Genomic DNA, 20,200 nt, shown 5'->3' on the forward strand with positions numbered 1-20,200 from the left:
GTTCAAAGTCTTCAGTTGAGGATGGCTGAGACGAGAGTAACAAACTACGAGAGTAGCTTTTTTGCTGATGATGGCGGATTTGGGTGACAGTGGGCTTAAGTAGTATAGGCCTCCCTTAGTTGTTCCTCGCAGCAGTACTTGATGAGTTGTATTGTCCTTCACAAGACAGTGTGAGGCATGATTTTTGGATGGATAGGAGATAGTTATCCATGGATAGGAGACATTGTTATCCAAAGTTAACTTTTGGATGGATAGGACATTTATGGAGATTTCTGGAACGTGCAAAACATTTTGAAGAGATAAAACTCTTATCACTGGTTGTGATTTTGGAGGAGCCAATGGCAAGAATATGCAAACATGCGTCATTGTCGATCTGGAGATGGTCGTGTCTTTGATATCTTTGAGTTTGATGAAGGATGTTGGTGTTGGCAGAAACATGATGCGTGGCTCCGTTGCCGAGAAACCAACCTTGGTGCTCGGCTGAGTATGCATGTGGCATGGGACTATGTCGTGTATATGTAGCCTTTTGAGAGAGCTAGATAAACTCCTGACACTCTCGGGCACGATGACCGAATCAGGAGCATACTTGGCAGCAAGGTTGGAAACGTTGACCACTGCCTCTGCCTCTAACATGGCTCAAAGTGGTAGAGTAGTTTGTGTTGTCGTCTCGTCTTTGACCAGTGTTGACATTTCTAGATGGCGATTTGTGGCGTGTAACGTTGAGCTGCATTGTCCATTAAAGAATGCCCCATTGTTGACTTTGTGATGATGCATTAGATATGCATCATGTGCTTTCAGATTCGTAACAATTTGTTTGAAAGTCATATGATCAAGATTGTCATTTATGCTAATGATGAACGAAGAATGTTCTGTATTTAGACCTCGTAAGAAAGTGAATATAGATGTTGTTTCACTCACTTGTTGTCCAACGGCTTCTAGAGCTTCAACAAGTGATCGGAAGTGCTTCACATAATCATCCTATGTCATTGACCCTTTCCCATGTTGTGAAATTGTCGATGTAACTCCATGACTCGGGACTAGAATCTACTGGCAAACATAGCTTCCTGCATTTCCCAAGCTTGTCTTGAAGACTTAGCTTTGGTTACACATGGAAGAATGGCTTCAGATATAGTAGATTGCAGAAATCATAGCACTTGTTGATCAATCCTCCACCATAGCTTAAGCTCGAGGTTGTCAAATAAGTTTCCTTGTTGATCTGTAATTGAGATGGGAGGAGATGGACCGTCTATAAATTTATGTAGATCGTACCCGTTCAGAAGTGGTAGAACGATGCCTTTCTAGGTTTGATAGTTTTCTGCGTGTAGTGTCGTTGACTCAGTCATTCCTGGAGGGATGATGAATGGAACTTGCCTGAAGCTCATTGCGCTGATTGGGCTGGTCCAACTTGTGGCAAGCTTCCTATCTGACATAGATGTGGCTCTCATACCATGTTGAAGATCCTCCATGACTCGAGGTTTAGCAGAACTCAGAAGAGGACAAGAAGGAATGTGGAGAATATAAAAGAAGAAGGAGAGGTAGAGAAAGGAGAAGAAGGGAAGAGAAGAACCGCTAAGGCTTGAAGGAATAAAACATTTTTTATTGATTCTCGCAGTTCTAACATTAAAGATATATATCGAGCAAGTATGGTTCTAGCCTTTCCAATGGCTAACCGTTAGAGGTAATCGTGTCCGTGGGATTACTTCTAATAGCTAGTTAGGATGTAACCAAGGCCTTCAACCCATACATGGGACAAGTGGTCGGTGTGGAATGGCTTGTCTCTTAAGTGGTTTCTGATTGGCCGATGGTAGAGTGAGTCATGGGAGTTGAGGACTCCTTGTCTTTGTTAGAAAGAAGGATGAAAGGGAGGCAAGAGAGAGATGAGAAAAAAAAGAGAAGGATGAGACAGAGGCTAGAGAGAGACAAGAAGCTAGAGGTAGGGATGAGAGGGAGGGTAGAGAGAGACGAGAAACGAGAGAGAGGAATGAGAGGGAGGGTAGAGAGAGATGAGAAATGAGAGAGAGGAATGAGAGGGAGGGTAGAGAGAGACGAGAAATGAGAGAGAGGAATGAGAGGGAGGGTAGAGATTTTGGAACCTAGCTCTCTCACTTCAACAACTCACACATATAAGGGAAGCACAAGCACTAACTCTCTTGATCTCACACAGAGGGAAAATATTATTTTCTCAGTTTCTTGATCTCACACAGAGAAAGAAAGATTAAGCTCTCACTCTCTTGATCTCACACAGAGAAACAAGAAGAAAGAACACTTTGCAAGAGGAACCAATTGATGCACACAGCATACAACAACAATGGAACACATACATATTTATAGGCACTCCCCTATAACTGCCTATGGATTAGACATGGTCATTCTGTTCGCTTTGTGCGAATTTGTGCGATTTGTGCGTTCTGTTCAGATTTCCGAAGAGAACAAAAATGAAAACGAAAAAAGAACTTCGCACAGACCCCTGTGCGGTTTGCATTATGCGAATTATGCATTTTTTTTTATATAAAAGTTCTCTACCTCTTACTCTCCAAAACGTCGCTCTCCCAGCCCTTCTCAATTTTTAGCTCTTCTTCAATCTTCAGCCCCGTTCCTCTCTTCGACGCTCTCCCAGCCCTCCCTGGCCCCTGCTTGGCTGCTCACCTTCTCCCTCCGTCCATCGTCGCCATCGTTCTCCTCGTCTCCCTTCTTGATCTCCCTCTCCGTTCCTTGTTGACCGTCACTCTCCCAGTCCCCCGCCGCACTCATTGTTCCGGCTGTCCGCTCACCATGTGCAAGGTACGCACTCTCTCGTTCTCTCCCTCTCCCTCTTCTTCTCTCTTTCACTGTCTCTTCCTCTCGCTCTCCTTCTCCCTATTCTTCTCCATTTTTCCATCTCTCACATTCCCTCTTCCTCTCGCTCTCGTCCCTCCCCCTCTCCCTAATCTTCTTTCTTCTCATCGACGTCCACTCACTCTCTCCCTCTCCCTCTCCCTCTTCCTCTCCAATGCTCTGTCTCCCCCTCTCTCAATCACTCTATCTCTCCCTCTCCCTCTTCATTTCGATATGTCTCCACCTCTCACGGTTTCTCTTCTTCTCCAAATCTCTGTATCCCCATCTCCCAATCACTCTTCCTCTCCCTCTCCCTCTCCCTCTACCCCTCCCTCCCCATTTCTATGTCTCTCCTTCTCACGGTCTCTCTTCTTCTGCAATTCTCTGTCTCCCCCTCTCTCAATCACTCTATCTCTCACTCTTCCTCTCCCTCTCCATTTCTATATCTTTCCCTCTCCCTCTCCCTATTCCTCTCCAATGCTCTGTCTCCCCCTCTCTCATTCACTCTATCTCTCCCTCTCCATCTTCAGTTCCATGTCTCCCCCATCACGGTCTCTCTTCTTCTGCAATTCTCTATCTCCCCCTTTCTCAATCACTCTTCCTCTCCCTCTCCCTCTGCCTATCCATTGCTATGTCTCCATCTCACGGTCTCTCTCCTTCTCCAATTCTCTGTCTCCCCCTCTCTCAATGACTCTTCCTTTCACTCTTCCTCTCCCTCTCCATTGCTATGACTCTCCATCTCACGGTCTCTCTCCTTCTGCAATTCTCTGTCTCCCCCTCTCTCAATCACTCTATCTCTCCCTCTCCCTCTCCCTCTCCATTTCTATATTTTTCCCTCTCCCTCTCCCTCTCCCTCTTCCTCTCCAATGCTCTGTCTCCCCCTCTCTCATTCACTCTATTTCTCCCTCTCCCTCTCCATTGCTATGTCTCTCCATCTCACAGTCTCTCTCCTTCTCCAATTCTCTGTCTCCCCCTCTCTCAATTACTCTTCCTCCCACTTTTCCCCTCCCTTTCCATTTCTATGTCTCTCCCTCTCCCTCTTCCTCTTCCTCTCCCATGCTCTTTCTCCCACTCTCTTATTCACTCTATTTCTCCCTCTCCCTCTCCATTGCTATGTTTCTCCATCTCACGGTCTCTCTTCTTCTCCAAATCTCTGTCTCCGCCTCTCTCCATCACACTTCCTCCCCCTCTTCTCCTCCCTTTCCATTTCTATGTCTCTCCCTCTTCCTCTTCAATGCTCTTTCTCCCCCTCTCGCATCCACTCTATTTCTCCCTTTCCCTCTCCATTGCTATGTTTCTCCATCTCACGGTCTCTCTTCTTCTCCAAATCTCTGTCTCTGCCTCTCTCCATCACACTTCCTCCCCCTCTTCTCATCCCTTTCCATTTCTATGTCTCTCCCTCTCCCTCTTCCTCTTCCTCTCCAATGCTCTTTTTCCCACTCTCTTATTCACTCTATTTCTCCCTTTCCCTCTCCATTGCTATGTTTCTCCATCTCACGGTCTCTCTTCTTCTCCAAATCTCTGTCTCCGCCTCTCTCCATCACACTTCCTCCCCCTCTTCTCCTCCCTTTCCATTTCTATGTCTCTCCCTCTTCCTCTTCAATGCTCTTTCTCCCCCTCTCGCATTCACTCTTTTTTTCCCTCTCCCTCTCCCTCTTCCTCTTCCTCTCCAATGCTCTTTCTCCCACTCTCTTATTCACTCTATTTCTCCCTTTCCCTCTCCATTGCTATGTTTCTCCATCTCACGGTCTCTCTTCTTCTCGAAATCTGTCTCCCCCTCTCTCCATCACACTTCCTCCCACTCTTCACCTCCCTTTCCATTTGTATGTCTCTCCCTCTCCCTCTTCCTCTCCAATGCTCTTTCTCCCCCTCTCGCAATAACTCCTCCTCTCCCTCTCCCTCCCCCTCTCCCTATTCTTCTTTCTTCACACACATCCTCTCCCTCTCCCTCTCCCTCGTTCTCTCCACACTCTCACTGTTGCTGTACGGTTTCCGTTGGCACCCGGCATACTCACTGTTCTAGCGCGGATTCTGCTGAGGATCTTAGGGAGCATTTCTGAAGTCCTCCATTATTCGGGTTTCTTAGTTCTTTGTAAGTGTTCCTTCTTGAATTTGATTTTCTTTCATGCTGATTTGCCTATGCTTTTCCAAATAATTTCCTCTGCTCTAATTTTTTGGTTGTATTGATCATCGCTTAATAAGACATTAATCTGAAAAAGGATAATCTGTCACAAAAGACGCTGAAAGTAAGCTATTTGTTCTTGATTCTACTCTTGTGCTGTCTTGAAGTTATTCAATACTGATGTCTTTGTCTTACTACGAAGGAATGGTTGGTGAACCCTTGACTAAAATTTCAAAACCATGGTATTTATGTTTGACCCACAAAATAATGATCTCTTGGATAAACCAACGTATCTGTCCTGTGTTGCATAAAATTGGATCAGATAATGTCTTCCAAACGTTTCTGCTACTTTCTCTCCATCGTTGTCTCCCAATTGATTTATCTACCTTTCTCCTCATTTAGGATGAACTTTTAATTTAAGATGCCTAGAACACATCGATCACATACCTATGCTTCATCCGAGAGCTCTGCATCGACAGAGGGGAGTGATGGCCATGACCAAAAGAAGAGGAAGAGAAAAAATGAATGCGCTACACAGATACACTTCACAGAGGTGGCACCTAGGGTTTTCACATGTAATTTATGTGTGACTCGTACTAGGGGTCGTGTAGTGACAGTAGAGCAGAATAAGTATAGCTGCAGTACGACCCTATGGCGACATTTGCTAAATGTGCATCGTAAAAAGTATAACGATTTGAAGGTTCAAGAAGGAGTTCTTCCAACCAACCGTTAGTGGCGAACATCTTTGACCGACCAAGTACAGAAAAATTGTACTTCACTGGTCGCACGTCGGAGACGACAAAAGAGGAGCTCGAACACTTCATTTGTCAATCAGCCCACCGTGGAACATTGTATGTAAGAAATACTTCATACAACTACTGCGATACATCGTACAAGAGGAGATTTTGATTCCATCGACAAGGGCTGTGAAGGAAAAAGCTTTCAAGCTTTACACTGAGTTGAAGATTGGTACTCGCGACCTACTGGAGGGTGTCGAAAAAGTGGCCATTACTCTAGATTGTTGGACTTCTGCCAATCGAATCTCATTTATAGGACTCACCGTTCATTGGACTGATACAGAATGGAAAATGTGTGAATGTGTCCTCGCTTTACGTCAGTTGGAGGGCTTGCATCGTGGGGAGTGCTTGAGGGAGATTGTGTTGGACGTTCTCGTCGATTTTAAGTTGAGCGCAAAGGTTTGCGCGAGTTGTGTCGAATAATTCAACAATGATGGCGACATTAGAACGAGAGTTGTGCTTAGTGAACCCCTGTTTTACTGCAAAGAGACATGTGTTGTGTATTGCGCACGTGATCAACTTAGTCATGCAGGCCGGATTGAAGGCGCTCGATGTTGTCGATAATGCGCCCGAGGCAACTTTCATTGATGAAGTAGACCTCTCAAACATTAACAACGTCTTCGATGCAAAGGAGTCAGATCCTCCTGCAATTTCCTTAGGGGATGTTGTTTGGCGCCTGAGAGAGGTGGTTGTTGCTATACGAGGATCGTCGAAGAAAGAGGCAAAATATTTTTCCTACTGCCAACAGTTAAATATGTCAAACACGAGGATGATCTTGATAGATTGCCCTACAAGGTGGAGCTCAACTTTCAAAATGCTCCGCGGTTGCATTGAGAAGAAATTAGTCATCGATATGATGATGTCAAATGTTCTTCACAAACGTTCTTTACTTGACGTAGAATGGAACCTCATTGAAAAATTTGTAGACTTACTCAAACCACTCCAGCATGATGATTCTGTTGCTATTCGGAGTAAGTCACAGACATCAAATGAGGGTATAGTCATTATTAAGGGTCTGACGAGGCACCGTGAGCGTGTTAGAGTGGGAGTTACGAACTCCTCCATGCTTCATGTTGGACACGCTATGTCCGCTAGGCAAAGGAACGCCTTATCCAATGTATGTTCCGCTATGCAGGTGAAGTTAGAGAAATATGTCTCCTTACTAACACGAAATGAGGCTTTCACTATTGCATCTCTACTTGACCCATCCATGAAGCTTCGCTTGATTGATCCACATGCTAAGAATGATATTCTCTCTAGCGTTCACAATATCATGGAGTCCCATTCAATATCCAAGAATGTTGGGAGTCGATCCACCAAATGATCTGCTCTATCAATGACGAGTGATTTCATACAAATGGAGCTAGAAGAACTACTAGATCCCTCTGAACTACCACAAAGAGTTGATCCTATTGAGGAGCTCGATGTATATGCGACGGCCCCCCCAACTTTCGGCACAGAGGTGTTGCATTGGTGGATGGTGAAAGACGACGTGTAGCATGAAATTTGCATTTTTCGTATTCTTACTCTCTTGCTTTCCTGATTGCATATCTTATTAATTTTACCCCCATAACAGGTCAGCTTTCTTACCCCACGTTAGCATTGGTTGCGAAGGAATTCCTAGCTGTGCGAGCGACGAGTGCGGCGTGTGAGCGTCTATTCTCAGAAGGTCGCCGTGTAATCAACTACAGGCGATCGCGGCTCACAATAGAGAGCGTAGAAGTCCTAATGATGTTGAAGTCATGGTACAATAACGATGACTTGAGAGCGGATGAGAACGAAAACGGTGATGTAGATGATGGACCATTTGACATTCGCGTCGACACACCCTAAAACTGTAACGTGAGTGTTTCTAACTCAGGAAATTCCCTCTGTCAGAAAGTCTGCCACAGATCTCATCTATGACCGTCAATGATTCGATGACTATTGATGTTTTAGCTGAGAATGTTCCTCGACAGTTATTGTTGTTCCAACTGAGGATGTTCATATATCCTCATTTATTTATCTTTTAAATGCTCCTCGACTGTTATGTTTGTCTGTTAAGGTGTGGTCTGCTCTTTTTTAGTCTCCCCATTGGTTTCAAGCACAATTCTTTCTAAGCATTTTTTAGTGACATCTATTATCATCATTTATCACATACATATCATGACATCTCCCACAAAATGCAGGTACATCCACAGCCACGCGGAGGCAATGGAGGGCGCAGGAGCCAAAGATAGGTGCGCCCCACGGAGGAGTCTACGACATCAACGATGACGACTACAAAAGCAACCCCAAGACCTGACTGCTACTGTCATCAGCTCGGACTCCGAACTGGACGGTGATGACGTCAATACACACACAAACAATACAAATGGAGGCAATACAGAGCAATTTCCCCCACTTCAAGAAATATTTATTAGTATAGGTACCCAGCGCATCCTTATAGAAATTCTTGCTATCCCGTCAAAAGACTTCAGCCCTGCGACACATGGAGGAGAAGTCGTGAGTACTCAATGGGATGACAACACATTTTGGGAGCGCTGCAATTTCACTCCAGCAATGATTGATGCTGTCCAGAAAAACGTCAGTCATTTCGCCTCCCAGCTCCTTTGATGTTTATGAAACTAATTTGGCAGAACATCTTTTATGTTTCATAAATGCACTTGGACTTTTCCATCTATAAATGTTTGTGATAAGGTTTACACAATATTGAATTGTAGGGTATCTATGATTGTTTAAGTACTAGTTGTTGGGCGTAGACTCATTAACTTTGTCATTTTAACTTCTAGTGACTAATACCAAGTCTTAAAGTGAACAACTTTAAGCTCAAAAATTAAAACTTAAAAATGCCAAGTTTAATTTTGTCAATTAAACAACTTTGGTAAATTTGCAGGTACCAGATTTCTGAAAAAAGTACTTTTTCGCACGACCTAGTCTACATATGAAAAAATTACTACAACCGTTTCTTTATCATTTTACTCATTTTTAATTATAACTCTCAAATTTTTTTAATTAAATTATCTCTTACTTAAAAATTTATAATACCTCACCTACTAAAATTTCTATTCTTCTTATAGTAATATGAATTAAAATTTCTCCTCGCACTTGTCATCTTCTAGAATTTTCTGACATCTTAGAAAACTAATTCATCATGACAACAAACACACCCTAATAAACTATCCATTTAAATTATTATCCCCTTCTTTTATATATTAGTATAATATATAATAACTTAGAATATTTTTAGTCTATTATACTCTACTAAATACAGAGCAATTTTTTCCCAACTCTGTGCAATTTTATGCAATTTACGAGCAATATATGCAATTTTTCACTTTATGTGCGAATTGTGTTCGTTCTGTGCGAATTGTGTTCGTTCTGTGCGAATTTGTTCGTTTGTGTGAATTGTTCGCTTGTGCGAATTTGTTCGCTTGTGCAAATTTGTTCGGCTGTGAGAATTTGTTCGGTTTGTGCGAATTGTGCGAATTTGTGCGAATTGTGCAAATTTGTGCGATTTGTGCGAATTTGTTCGAACATCAGTTCTAATTTTCGCACATAAAACGAACAGTACAGCGAACAGACCCCTGTGCGGTTCGTTTGTGCGAATTTTTTGTTTGTTTTAAACAAACCGAACAGAACTACCATGTGTACTATGGATTTAAACTCAGCATGGCCACACAGCTTACCATGTACTTGGTCTTCAAAGAAACCCAGTCTTCTGCTCTCCTTGAACTCAGCTCCTGCCCCCACATCACCATATACCATGCTGACTTGTTCTATGTTGACTTATTCAAAAAGACCAACTCCTAAATTAACTAAGTCAAGATTAACTGTCCAACAAGAGAGAGACGAGAAACGAGAGAGAGGGATGAGAGGGAGGGTAGAGAGAGACGAGAAGCGAGAGAGAAGGATGAGAGGGATGCTAGAGAGAGACGAGAAACAGGAGAGAAGGATGAGAGGGATGCTAGAGAGAGACGAGAAACAGGAGAGAAGGATGAGAGGGATGCTAGAGAGAGACCAGAAATAAGAGAGGAGGACAGGGAGGCGAGAGAGACGAGAAACGAGAGAGAACGATGAGAGGGAGGCGAGAGAGACGAGAAATAGGAGAGAAGGATGAGAGGGAGGCTAGAGAGAGACGAGAAACGAGAGAGAGGGATGAGAGAGAGATGCGGATGTAGAGAGACGTGAGGGACAAGAAACGAGAGATAGGGACGAGAGATGACAGAAAGAGATGAGAAGAGAGAGAGAAAGAGAGAAAGAGAGAGACGAGAAAGGGAGGAGCGGAGCGAGAGAGAAGGGTTCCACCGACCCATTTTTGACGCAGGTGAAGGGTCAAAAGGCGACTCGTTGACCCACCTGGGAATAGGGGCGGGGATGATTCTTCGGTCTCGGTAGATGAGGACCAAGGACTCAAATTTAGGGGGATAGAGCGAGGAGAGTGGCGAGCCAGGGAGCTCGCCCCATTCTCCTCACAAAAGGCAACCGACGGCTCTAACGGCAGAGACGGGGTCTCCTCCCTCTTCCATATCCTCTCCTTACCCCAATTCGCAGCTCCCCTTCAACGCAAGAGAGACAAGAGAGTAAGCACCAGAGACAGAGAAGAGAGTGGAGACAGAAGGAGAAAGAGACGGCGTCAGCATGTGTCCTCGACATGGGCAAGGCCATGGTCAGGAGAACGGGCACGAGCCCGACTCCGGGCACAGCGTGCACGACCACGGCCAGACCAACGAGCACGCCCTCTCCCAGGCCCATGGCCACCACGAGAGCAGCCACAGCCACAGCCACGCCCACCACCGGAGTGGCCACAGCTACGCCCACGACCACAGCCACAGCCATGCCCGCCACCGCCACGAGGGTAGCCACGCCCGCAACCATGGCGAGCTCGCCCACCACGACATATCTCACAGCCCCGAGCTCGCTGACTCCGACCAAGACGCCCACCACAGCCAAGTTGAGCGCAGCCCTCAGACCGGAGGCCACGGCTCCGACAACGACGTCGACGGCCACGGCCACAGCCCATCGTCGGCAGAGGATTCCCGCAGCCACGCCCACTCCCACGGCCATGGTCGCCATACCCGAGTCCACAGCCGCCACAGTCACGCCCACAGCCCCGAGCCCGACGAGCCCGACCGCGCCGGCCACGGTCGCAGCCGCATCCACGACCCCGACGATCACGGCCACGGCCACCATCACCAAACCAGCAGCCGCGAGCACAGCGAGCACGCCCACCACGGCCATGGCCGCACCCACGGGCATCGCCATGCGAGCACCCACGGCCATGGCTACTACGAAAAGGACGAGCCCGGCCACCACGGCCGCAGCCACAGCCGCAACCACGGGTTCCACGGCAGCCGCGACCATGGCCATGGTCATGGCCACCGCCGCCATAGCCGCAGCCCCGACCACGGCCATGGCCATCATCACCACAGCTACACCAGCGACCATGGTCACCACCGGCACGGATACGGCCATCATGGACATAGCCAGAGCCACGGTTATGGCCACAGTCATCTCAACGGTCATCATGGCCGCAACCATAGCCGCGAGCACGGGGAGCATGACCATGGCCACCATCGGAACATCTACATCCATGACCATGCCCACCGCGGGAATATCCACGACCGCGAGCATGGGGATTATCGACATGGACTCTATGGTCGCAGCCGCAGCCGCGAGCACAGCCATGGCCACCGCTCCCGCAGCCACAGCCTTGAGTCGGGGGAGCGGAGCCGCAGCGATAGCAGCGAGCACTCTGACCATGGCCGCAGTCGCCATGGACGTAGCCATAGCCGCGAGCACGGAGAGCATGACCATGGTCACCATGGCCGTAGCCATAGCCGCGAGCATTTAGACCATGGACACAGCTACCACGGACGACGCCATGGCCACCATCGGCACATCCATCATCATAGTCGCGAGACCGGGAAAAAGAATGGACATAGCCGCCACCGGCACGGCCATCACCGAGGCCGCAGCCATAGCCGCGAGCATGAGGATCATGCACATGGCCACCATGGACATGGTCATCATAGTCGAAGCCACATCGACGGGCACGAAGAGCATGAATCGAATCATCATGGTTATGGCCACATGCTTGAGCACGAAGACCATAGACATGGTCACCATAGCCGAAGCCGTAGCCACATCCATGGGCATGAGGAGCAAAGCCCTAGTCATCATAGCCGAAGTCACATTCACGAGAACGATGAGCCAGTGCATAGTCACCATGGGCGCAGCCGCAGCCACATTCACGAGCATGAGGTGCATGGGCATCATGGTCATCATGGCCGTAGCCACATCCATGAGCATGAGGAGCATGATCCTGGTCGTCATGGTCGCAGCCACATCCACAAGCATGAAGATCATGGCCACAGCCGTAGTCACATTCACGAGCATGAGGAGCATGGGCCTGGTCATCATGGTCACAGTCACATCCTCGATCATGAAGAGCATGGACATGGTCACCATGGGCGCAGCCGCAGTCACATTCACGAGCATGGGGTGCATGGGCATGGTCACCATGGTCGAAGCCAAGTCCACGGGCATGAGGAACATGTGTCTAGTCATCAGAGTCGCAGCCACATCCAAGATCATGAAGAGCATGGACATGGTCACCATGGTCGAAGCCAAGTCCACGGGCATGAGGAACATGTGTCTAGTCATCAGAGTCGCAGCCACATCCAAGATCATGAAGAGCATGGACATGGTCACCATGGCCGCAGCCACATCCATGATCATGAAGAGCATGGACATGGTCACCATGGCCGCAGCCACATCCACGATCATGAAGAGCATGGGCATGGACACCATGGCCGCAGCCGCAGCCACATCCACGAGCATGAGGAGCTTGACACTGGCCATCATGGTCGAAGCCACATCCGTGATCATGACGAGCATGGCACTGGTCATCATGGCCGAAGCCACATCCACAAGCATGAGGAGCATGGTCATGGTCACCAAGATCGCAGCTACATCCACGAGCATGAGGAGCATGGACATGGTCACCATGGCCGTAGCCGCAGTCGCATACATGAGCATGAGGATCATAGCCACGGTCACCATGGCCGCAACCACAGCCACATCCACGAGAACGAGGAGCATGAAAATGGTCCCCATGGCCGTAGCCGCAGTCGCATTCATGAGCATGAGGATCATAGCCACGGTCACCATGGCCTCAACCGCAGTCACATCAACGAGCATGAGGAGCACGGACATGGTCACCATGGCCGAAGCTTCATCCACGAGCATGATGAGAGTGGACATGGCCATCATGGCCGCAGCCGCAGCCGCATCCACGAGCATGAGGATCATGGCCACGGTCACCATGGCCGCAGCCGCAGCCACATCCACGAGTATGAGGAGCATGGACATGGTCACCATGGCCGTAGCTTCATACACGAGCATGATGAGAGTGGGCATGGTCATCATGGCCGCAGCCGCAGCCGCATCCACGAGCATGATGAGCATGGGCATGGTCACCATGGCCGCAGCCGCAGCCACATCCACGAACATGAAGATCATGGGAATCATGGTCACCACGGTCGCAGCCACATCCACGAGCATGAGGAACATGGGCATCATGGTCATCATGGCCGCAGCCACATCCATGAACATGAGGAGCATGGTCATCATGGCCGCAGCCACATCCACGAGCATCAGGAGCATGGTCATCATGGTCGGAGCCACATCCACGAGCATGAGGAGCAGGGGCATCATGGTCATCATGGTCGCAGTCACACCAACGAGCATGGAGAGCATGGGCATCATGGTCACCATGGTCGGAGCCACATCCACGAGCATGAGGAGCATGGGCATGGTCACCATGGCCGCGGCAACACCCACGAGCATGGGGAGCACGGGCGCGGACACCATGGTCGCAGCCACATCCACGAGCATGAGGGGCAGGGGCCTGATCAACATGGCGATACTCACACTCATGCGCATGGTGAGCATGGACATGGTCACCATGGTCGCAGCCACATCCGCGAGCACGAAGGAGGAGAACATGGCGGCGACCATGATCATGATGCTCATGAGCACGGCTCCCATGGCAGTGCAAATAGCGCGGAGGATCTCGACGAAGAGGAAACGCCGTCGCCGCCGCCGCTGCCGCCGCCGCCGCCGCCGCGCCAACCCTTAGTGGCCGTTGCTATAGACAAGGACAAGGGAAGTCAGAATGCCGTGAAGTGGGCGATTGATAACCTCGTCGGCCGCGGGCAAATCCTAATTCTCATCCACGTCGCACATAAACCTCTGTCTCACCATCAAGGTATCGCTCTTCTCCATTACTTATCCTTCTTTTTTTGTTTGAGGACTGAAGAGAAAGAGCGATAGTTGATTGCGTTTAATAATTCGCAGGAGCCCACGAAGAGCAGCTCTCCAAGGAGCTTTTCCTACCCTTCCACAACTTCTGCGCGCGGAAAGAAGTCCGCCTCCGGACTCTGTTTCAATCTCGTTTCTCTGCAATCGTAGAGTGCTTAGGCTTCGCTTAATCTCCTCGCAGGTAATCTGCAAAGACGTGATCCTCGATAATAGTGATGTTGCCAAGGCGATAATCGACTACGTCGCGCTGTCTGGCATCGAGAAACTCGTCGTCGGCCATCCATCGAGGAATGGGTTGATGAGGTTTGGCTTCCTCTCCTCTTGGCACGCGCTGTATCTCTCCGTTTTTGCTTACCAAGAGAGAGTTTAATGGGCAGAAGATTCAAGACAACGGACGTATCGGCGAGTATTTCCAAAGGGGCGCCGGACTTTTGCGCGGTCTATGTGATCAATAAGGGGAAGGTGTCCACGCTGAGGCAGGCCGTGCGTGCTTCCCCCATTGCATCTCGGCTACAGCGGCAGGAGACGAGCAAGGATCTCCTCAAGTCGCATTCAATTAGTTTGACTTCTCCGTCTAGTTTCTTATTTGCCTTTTTCATCTAGTTTCGCTCCATCAGCATTGTCGTCGTCGTCGTCTTCGTCTTCAGTTTTATATACTTTCTTCTTCAATTATCTTATTTGTCTTTCTCATCTAGTTTCACTTCGTCGTCTTCATCTTCAGTTTTATAAGCTTTCTTCTTTATATTTTTTATTTGTCCTTTTTCAAATAGTTTCACTCTATCATTATCATCGTCTTCCTCTTTGGTTTTGTATACTTTCTTCTTCAAGTTTTTTATCTGTCTTTTTGTCACTTCATCATCGTCTTCATATTATTTTTATATACTCTCTTCTTCAAGTGTCTCATTTGTCTTTTTTAAATATTTTCACTTCATCATTGTCTTGATATTCATTTTTATATACTCTCTTCTTCAAGTCTCTTATTTGTGTTCTTCATCTAGTTTCACTTCATCATCATCCTCGTCTTTATATTCAGTCGAATATACTTTCTTCTTCAATTTTATTTTCAAGTAGTGCTTCTTGTTATTATTCCCCGTCTTCTACTTTCTATGCTCATTATAATTATAATTCTTACTACCGTTGCTTCTTTAAATTCTTCTTATCGTTCTCCATCTACTTCTGCCTCTCCCACATCATATTATCATCATTGTTATTTCTCCTTCTAGATTCTTGTAATTCTCCTTATTCATCCTCGAGCTCATCGTCGTCGTTTCCATAAGTATCGTCATTCTCATTCCCATCCTCATCACCATTTTCCCTTAACTTCTTACTTTGATCTTTCATGCTTCTTTGGCAGCCGGGTCCCCGAAGAGCAAGCAACGCCATCTCCACCACCTTGAAGTCAAGGAGACGATCAAGTGAGTGAGTGAACCAACAGCCTCTAGAGACGATCCAGGAGGATGGTTATCGATCCGCGCCGAGCTCACCATTTGCCGTCAAATCCTTGGCAGGTCCCCACTGGGCCGCCGTCGCGACGGCGCCGCGCCAAACAAGACCTACTGCGAGTTGCCGTACGTGGCGGAGTCGGACAGGTCCTTCGTGAGCTCGAGCAGGCCGAGCACCGACCGGACTCTAACGCCCGTCCACGATCAAGGTAATGGCGCCTGGACCCCTCGCCGGTCCGTCTCCGCGAGCCCCAATTCCCACAGCTTCAGCGCTGCCCGCACCCCCTCTCGAAGATCCACAGACGAGCGCTCCCCTATTCAAGCCCGCTCCTTCTCCCAACGCAGCGATTCTTCCTGGTCCTCCCAGACGATGGTCAGTCGCCTTGAGTCCAGCTATTCTTCCTGGTCCCTTCTCCGGAGCCCTCTGACTCTCTCTTACCAGGAGGACGCAGAGGTGGAGCTGAGACGGCTGAAGCTGGAGCTCAAGCAGACCATGGACATGTACAGCACCGCCTGCCGGGAAGCTCTCACGGCAAAACAAAAGGTGAGCTTCGGGTTTCCTCCGCCTGAGAGGAGAAGAGCGAGGAATTGAGCCGGTTGCGCGTGGTTTGGCAGGCGCAGGAGCTTCACCAGTGGAAGGTGGAGGAGGAGCAGCGGCTGCAAGAAGCCCGACTCGCAGAGGAGGCCGCCCTCGCCCTGGCGGAGAAGGAGAAGGCCAAGTGCAAGGTGGCCATGGAGGCCGCCGAGGCGGCGCAGCGCATCGCGGAGCTGGAGGCGCAGAAGCGAATGAACGCGGAGATGAAGGCGCTCAAGGAGGCGGAGGAGAAGAACAGGGCGCTCGACGCGCTCGCCAACAGCGATCTACGCTACCGCAAGTACACCATCGAGGAGATCGAAGCGGCAACGGAGTACTTCTCCGACGCGCGCAAGATCGGCGAAGGCGGCTACGGCCCCGTCTACAGGTGCTATCTTGATCACACCCCCGCAGCCGTCAAGGTCCTCCGCCCCGACGCCGCCCAGGGGAGATCTCAATTCCAGCAGGAGGTGAACTACCCTTCTTCTTTGTCATCAAGAAAATATTACTTCACTATCTATCTAACTGTCCATCTATATCGATATATGTATCTATCTATCTATGTATTTTTTATCTATCTATGTGTTTTTCTATCTATCTGTCGATATCCATCTATTTATGTATTTCTCTATCTATCTAACTCTCTGTCTATATATCCATCTATTCATATATCTATCTATTTATATATCCATCTATCTAACTATCTATCCTTTTATATATCCATCTATCTAACTATCTATCTATTTATATATCTATCCGTCCATCTATCTGTCTGTCAATTTGTCTATATCTATCTATTTGTCTGTATCTATATATCTGTCTTTTTCTATATATCTACATATACCTATGTATCTATCTATATCTGTCAATCTATGTCTCTTTCCTATATATCTATATCTATATATCTGTCTATATCTATCTATCTATCTATCTAACCATCTATTCATCTACATCTATATATATATCTATATATCTATGTCTACCTGTCTACTATCGATATGCCTATATACATCTATCTATCTATATATATGATAGCGAGAACTGTTGAGTATATTCAGGCAAAGTGATATCGTCGTGGTTTTTTGCAGGTGGAGGTGCTTAGCTGCATCAGGCACCCGAACATGGTGCTGCTGTTGGGGGCGTGCCCCGAGTACGGGTGCCTGGTCTACGAGTACATGGCCAACGGGAGCTTGGACGACCGGCTGTTCCGGCGGGGCAGCTCGCCTGTGCTGCCGTGGCAGCTGCGGTTCAGGATAGCGGCCGAGATCGCAACCGGGCTGCTCTTCCTGCACCAGACCAAGCCCGAGCCGCTGGTGCACCGGGACCTCAAGCCGGGCAACATCCTGCTGGACCACAACTGGGTCAGCAAGATCAGCGACGTGGGTCTGTCCCGGCTCGTCCCCCCGACCGTGGCCGACACGGTGACTCAGTACCGGGTCACCTCCACGGCCGGGACCTTCTGCTATATCGACCCGGAGTATCAGCAGACGGGCATGCTGGGGATCAAATCGGACATCTACTCTCTGGGGGTGATGCTGCTGCAGCTGGTCACGGCCAAGCCGCCGATGGGTCTGTCCCTTCACGTGGAGAGGGCCCTTGAGAAGGGCACGCTCAGGGAGATGCTGGACCCGGCCGTGCCGGACTGGCCCGTGGACGAGGCCATTCGGTTCGCCAAGCTGTCCCTGCGCTGCGCGGAGCTCCGCCGGCGGGACCGGCCCGATCTCGGCAACGTTATCCTGCCCGAGCTGAACCGGCTCAGGACCCTCGCCGAGGCCCATATGCACCCCGGCATCCTCGGCTGCATGAGCCCTGCCGTCGTCACCCCCGGCCACGTCTCCACCGCCCCCGTATGCTCTCTCCTATCTACATCTCTTTCTCTGCAACTCTCTCTCTCTCTCTCTCTCTCTCTCTCTCTCTCTCTCTCTCTGCATCTATCCCTCTCTCTCTCTCTCTGCATCCCTCGCCGTTTCTCTCTGAATCTCTCTCTGCATCTCTCTCCGTTTCTTTCTGCATCTCTCTCTCTCCGTTTCTGTCTGAATCTCTCTCTCCCTCTCTCCCTATCTCTCTCCGTCTCTCCCTCTCTCTCTCCCTCTTTATGTCTCTCTCTACCTATCTATCTGTTTTTGTCTATCTGTTTATCTATCTATATCTCTCCCTCTTCCTCTTTGTCATACACAATCTCTTTCTGTATCTCTCTTTCTCTGTCCATCACACGAGCTTTCTCTTTCTCTTTCTCTGTATCACACTCACTCTCTACCTCTATATTTCCCTCATACACTCTCTCTTTCCGTATCTTTATCTCACACACTCTCTTTCCCTATATTTCTCACACACACACACACACTCTCTCTCTATATTTCTCTCACAGACACACACACTCTCTCTCTCCCTATATTTCTCTCATACATACTCTCTCTCTCTCCCTATATTTCTCTCATACATACTCTCTCTCTCTCCCTATATTTCTCTCATACATACTCTCTCTCTCTCCCTATATTTCTCTCATACATACTCTCTCTCTCTCCCTATATTTCTCTCACACATACACTCTCTTTCCCTATATTTCTCTCACACAGACACTCTCTCTTTCCTTATATTTCTCTCACATACACACTCACTCTTTCCCAATATTTCTCTCACACATACTCTCTCTCTCACTCTCTCTTTCCCTATATTTCTCACATGCTTCAGCTTTCTCTATCTTTCTCTCTCACACTCTCTCACTCTCACTCTCACTCTCTTTCCCTACCTTTCTCTCACAGTCTCGCTCTCTCTCTCCCTCTCCCAGTCTCTCTTTCTCTATCTTTCTGCCTCTCAATCACTCTCATTCTCTATCTTTCTCTCAGTCTCACTCACTATGTTTTTCTCATAATCTCTCTCACTCTATGCTAACTCAATTTATAATGATGGTCCGGCTGTTTCTCTCTCACGCAGTCGTCCTGCGGTAGCTCCAGTGGGTCGTTGGATAGCCCAGCCTGAAGGGGCGCCTGCCTTGCTCCTCGGTTGCGCCTTCCCCTCCGTCAATAAAAACTGAGCCACGTTTTGCAGAGCTTCTTGCTGCTGGTGGATCTTCCCCATTCTTTCTCTGCACTTGCCGTTTATCTCTGTTTTTTGAGACCAATTTCGATAAGGCCCCACGATGAGGCTTCTCTTCTCTTCCCACTACTTGCAAGTTGCAAGTTTCAGATCGCTGTATTTGTTTGTGTTCAAACTTCAAACTAGGCTGTTTCTGGATGAATCATGAAAATCTCTCATCGCTCGTATCATGGAAGGGAAGGAATCAGGAGTGCATATAGTAATCCAGTCTACTTGCAGGGAAGGAGCTGGAGTCTTTTGTGATTACAATTGCAGATATTTCCTAGCTGCGAAAAATTCTTCCAGCATGCGTGGACTCTGCAACTCTCCTTGCAGCTGATTTCTGGATTCCATTGCCGACAAAGCGGCTAATTAGCAAAACCATCATATAGATCTGGAAAATACGTGCTTTTTTATGTTAATCTTCAATACATTCGTATATCCGGATCTCGTCGCATGCCGGTTTCTTTTATTAGCATCTATGATTTGTTCCGGAAATTTCGTCACTCCTCTTGTGGATTCAAGGACTAGTTTTCAAGACTCAACGCCATGCATCACTTTTTATTAATGCGTTACTTTTGATTTTTTTCCTTCTAATTTGTTTGTTCTCCATGTCTTTTTTTGTTTTCAATTATGAGTCTGGCATGTATTGAAGCTACCTAAAGTTGTTTGTCCCGAGAATCATACAACCCATTACTGAAATTGGCACCAAATATGGTCCACCCTTCGTATATATATTTGTGTGTGTGTTCGATATATATATATCGATCCCTAGAGCTACTGGTCCTACAACTCGAAAAAAATAGGCAAACTATACTCTTCAATTGGCTGAAAACATTTTCAATATTAACTCAAGGTTGAAGTTTTAAAAAAACACTATAATTTGAATCCGTATTCAACTATTCTGTTGTAATAAAAAATGGAGAAGGAGAAGAATATATCAAATCTTTTTTGTCGTTGAAACATGTTTGATCATTTATGCAACTTACCTTTTTTTAGTTTCTGTTCCCGTAATTTATTCTCTAGGGAATTTTTTCAACCATTCCTATATTTGATTTAAAAATGTATTTTA

At 47.9% G+C, this 20,200-nt stretch overlaps 1 protein-coding gene across 2 annotated transcripts; it reads left to right on the plus strand.

Annotated features, from left to right (window-relative positions):
- The first annotated feature begins 10,079 nt into the window (after positions 1 to 10,079).
- Positions 10,080 to 19,294, plus strand: LOC144709835 (uncharacterized). Of its 2 annotated transcripts, none has more exons than XM_078583483.1 (10): positions 10,080 to 13,984; positions 14,074 to 14,141; positions 14,219 to 14,340; positions 14,415 to 14,596; positions 15,392 to 15,452; positions 15,546 to 15,852; positions 15,922 to 16,023; positions 16,095 to 16,523; positions 17,142 to 17,900; positions 18,988 to 19,294. In XM_078583483.1, the coding sequence occupies exons 1-10, from the start codon at positions 10,354 to 10,356 to the stop codon at positions 19,030 to 19,032; spliced, it is 5,706 nt and encodes a 1,901-aa protein (XP_078439609.1). In that variant the 5' UTR covers positions 10,080 to 10,353; the 3' UTR covers positions 19,033 to 19,294. The 2 variants fall into 2 exon arrangements, with proteins under 2 accessions (XP_078439609.1, XP_078439610.1); XM_078583484.1 differs by having other exon boundaries at positions 14,418 to 14,596.
- The last annotated feature ends 906 nt before the right edge of the window (positions 19,295 to 20,200 follow it).

This window comes from Wolffia australiana, chromosome 11 (assembly GCF_029677425.1).
Source record: "Wolffia australiana isolate 7733 chromosome 11, ASM2967742v1".
NCBI classification, from domain to species: domain Eukaryota; kingdom Viridiplantae; phylum Streptophyta; class Magnoliopsida; order Alismatales; family Araceae; genus Wolffia; species Wolffia australiana.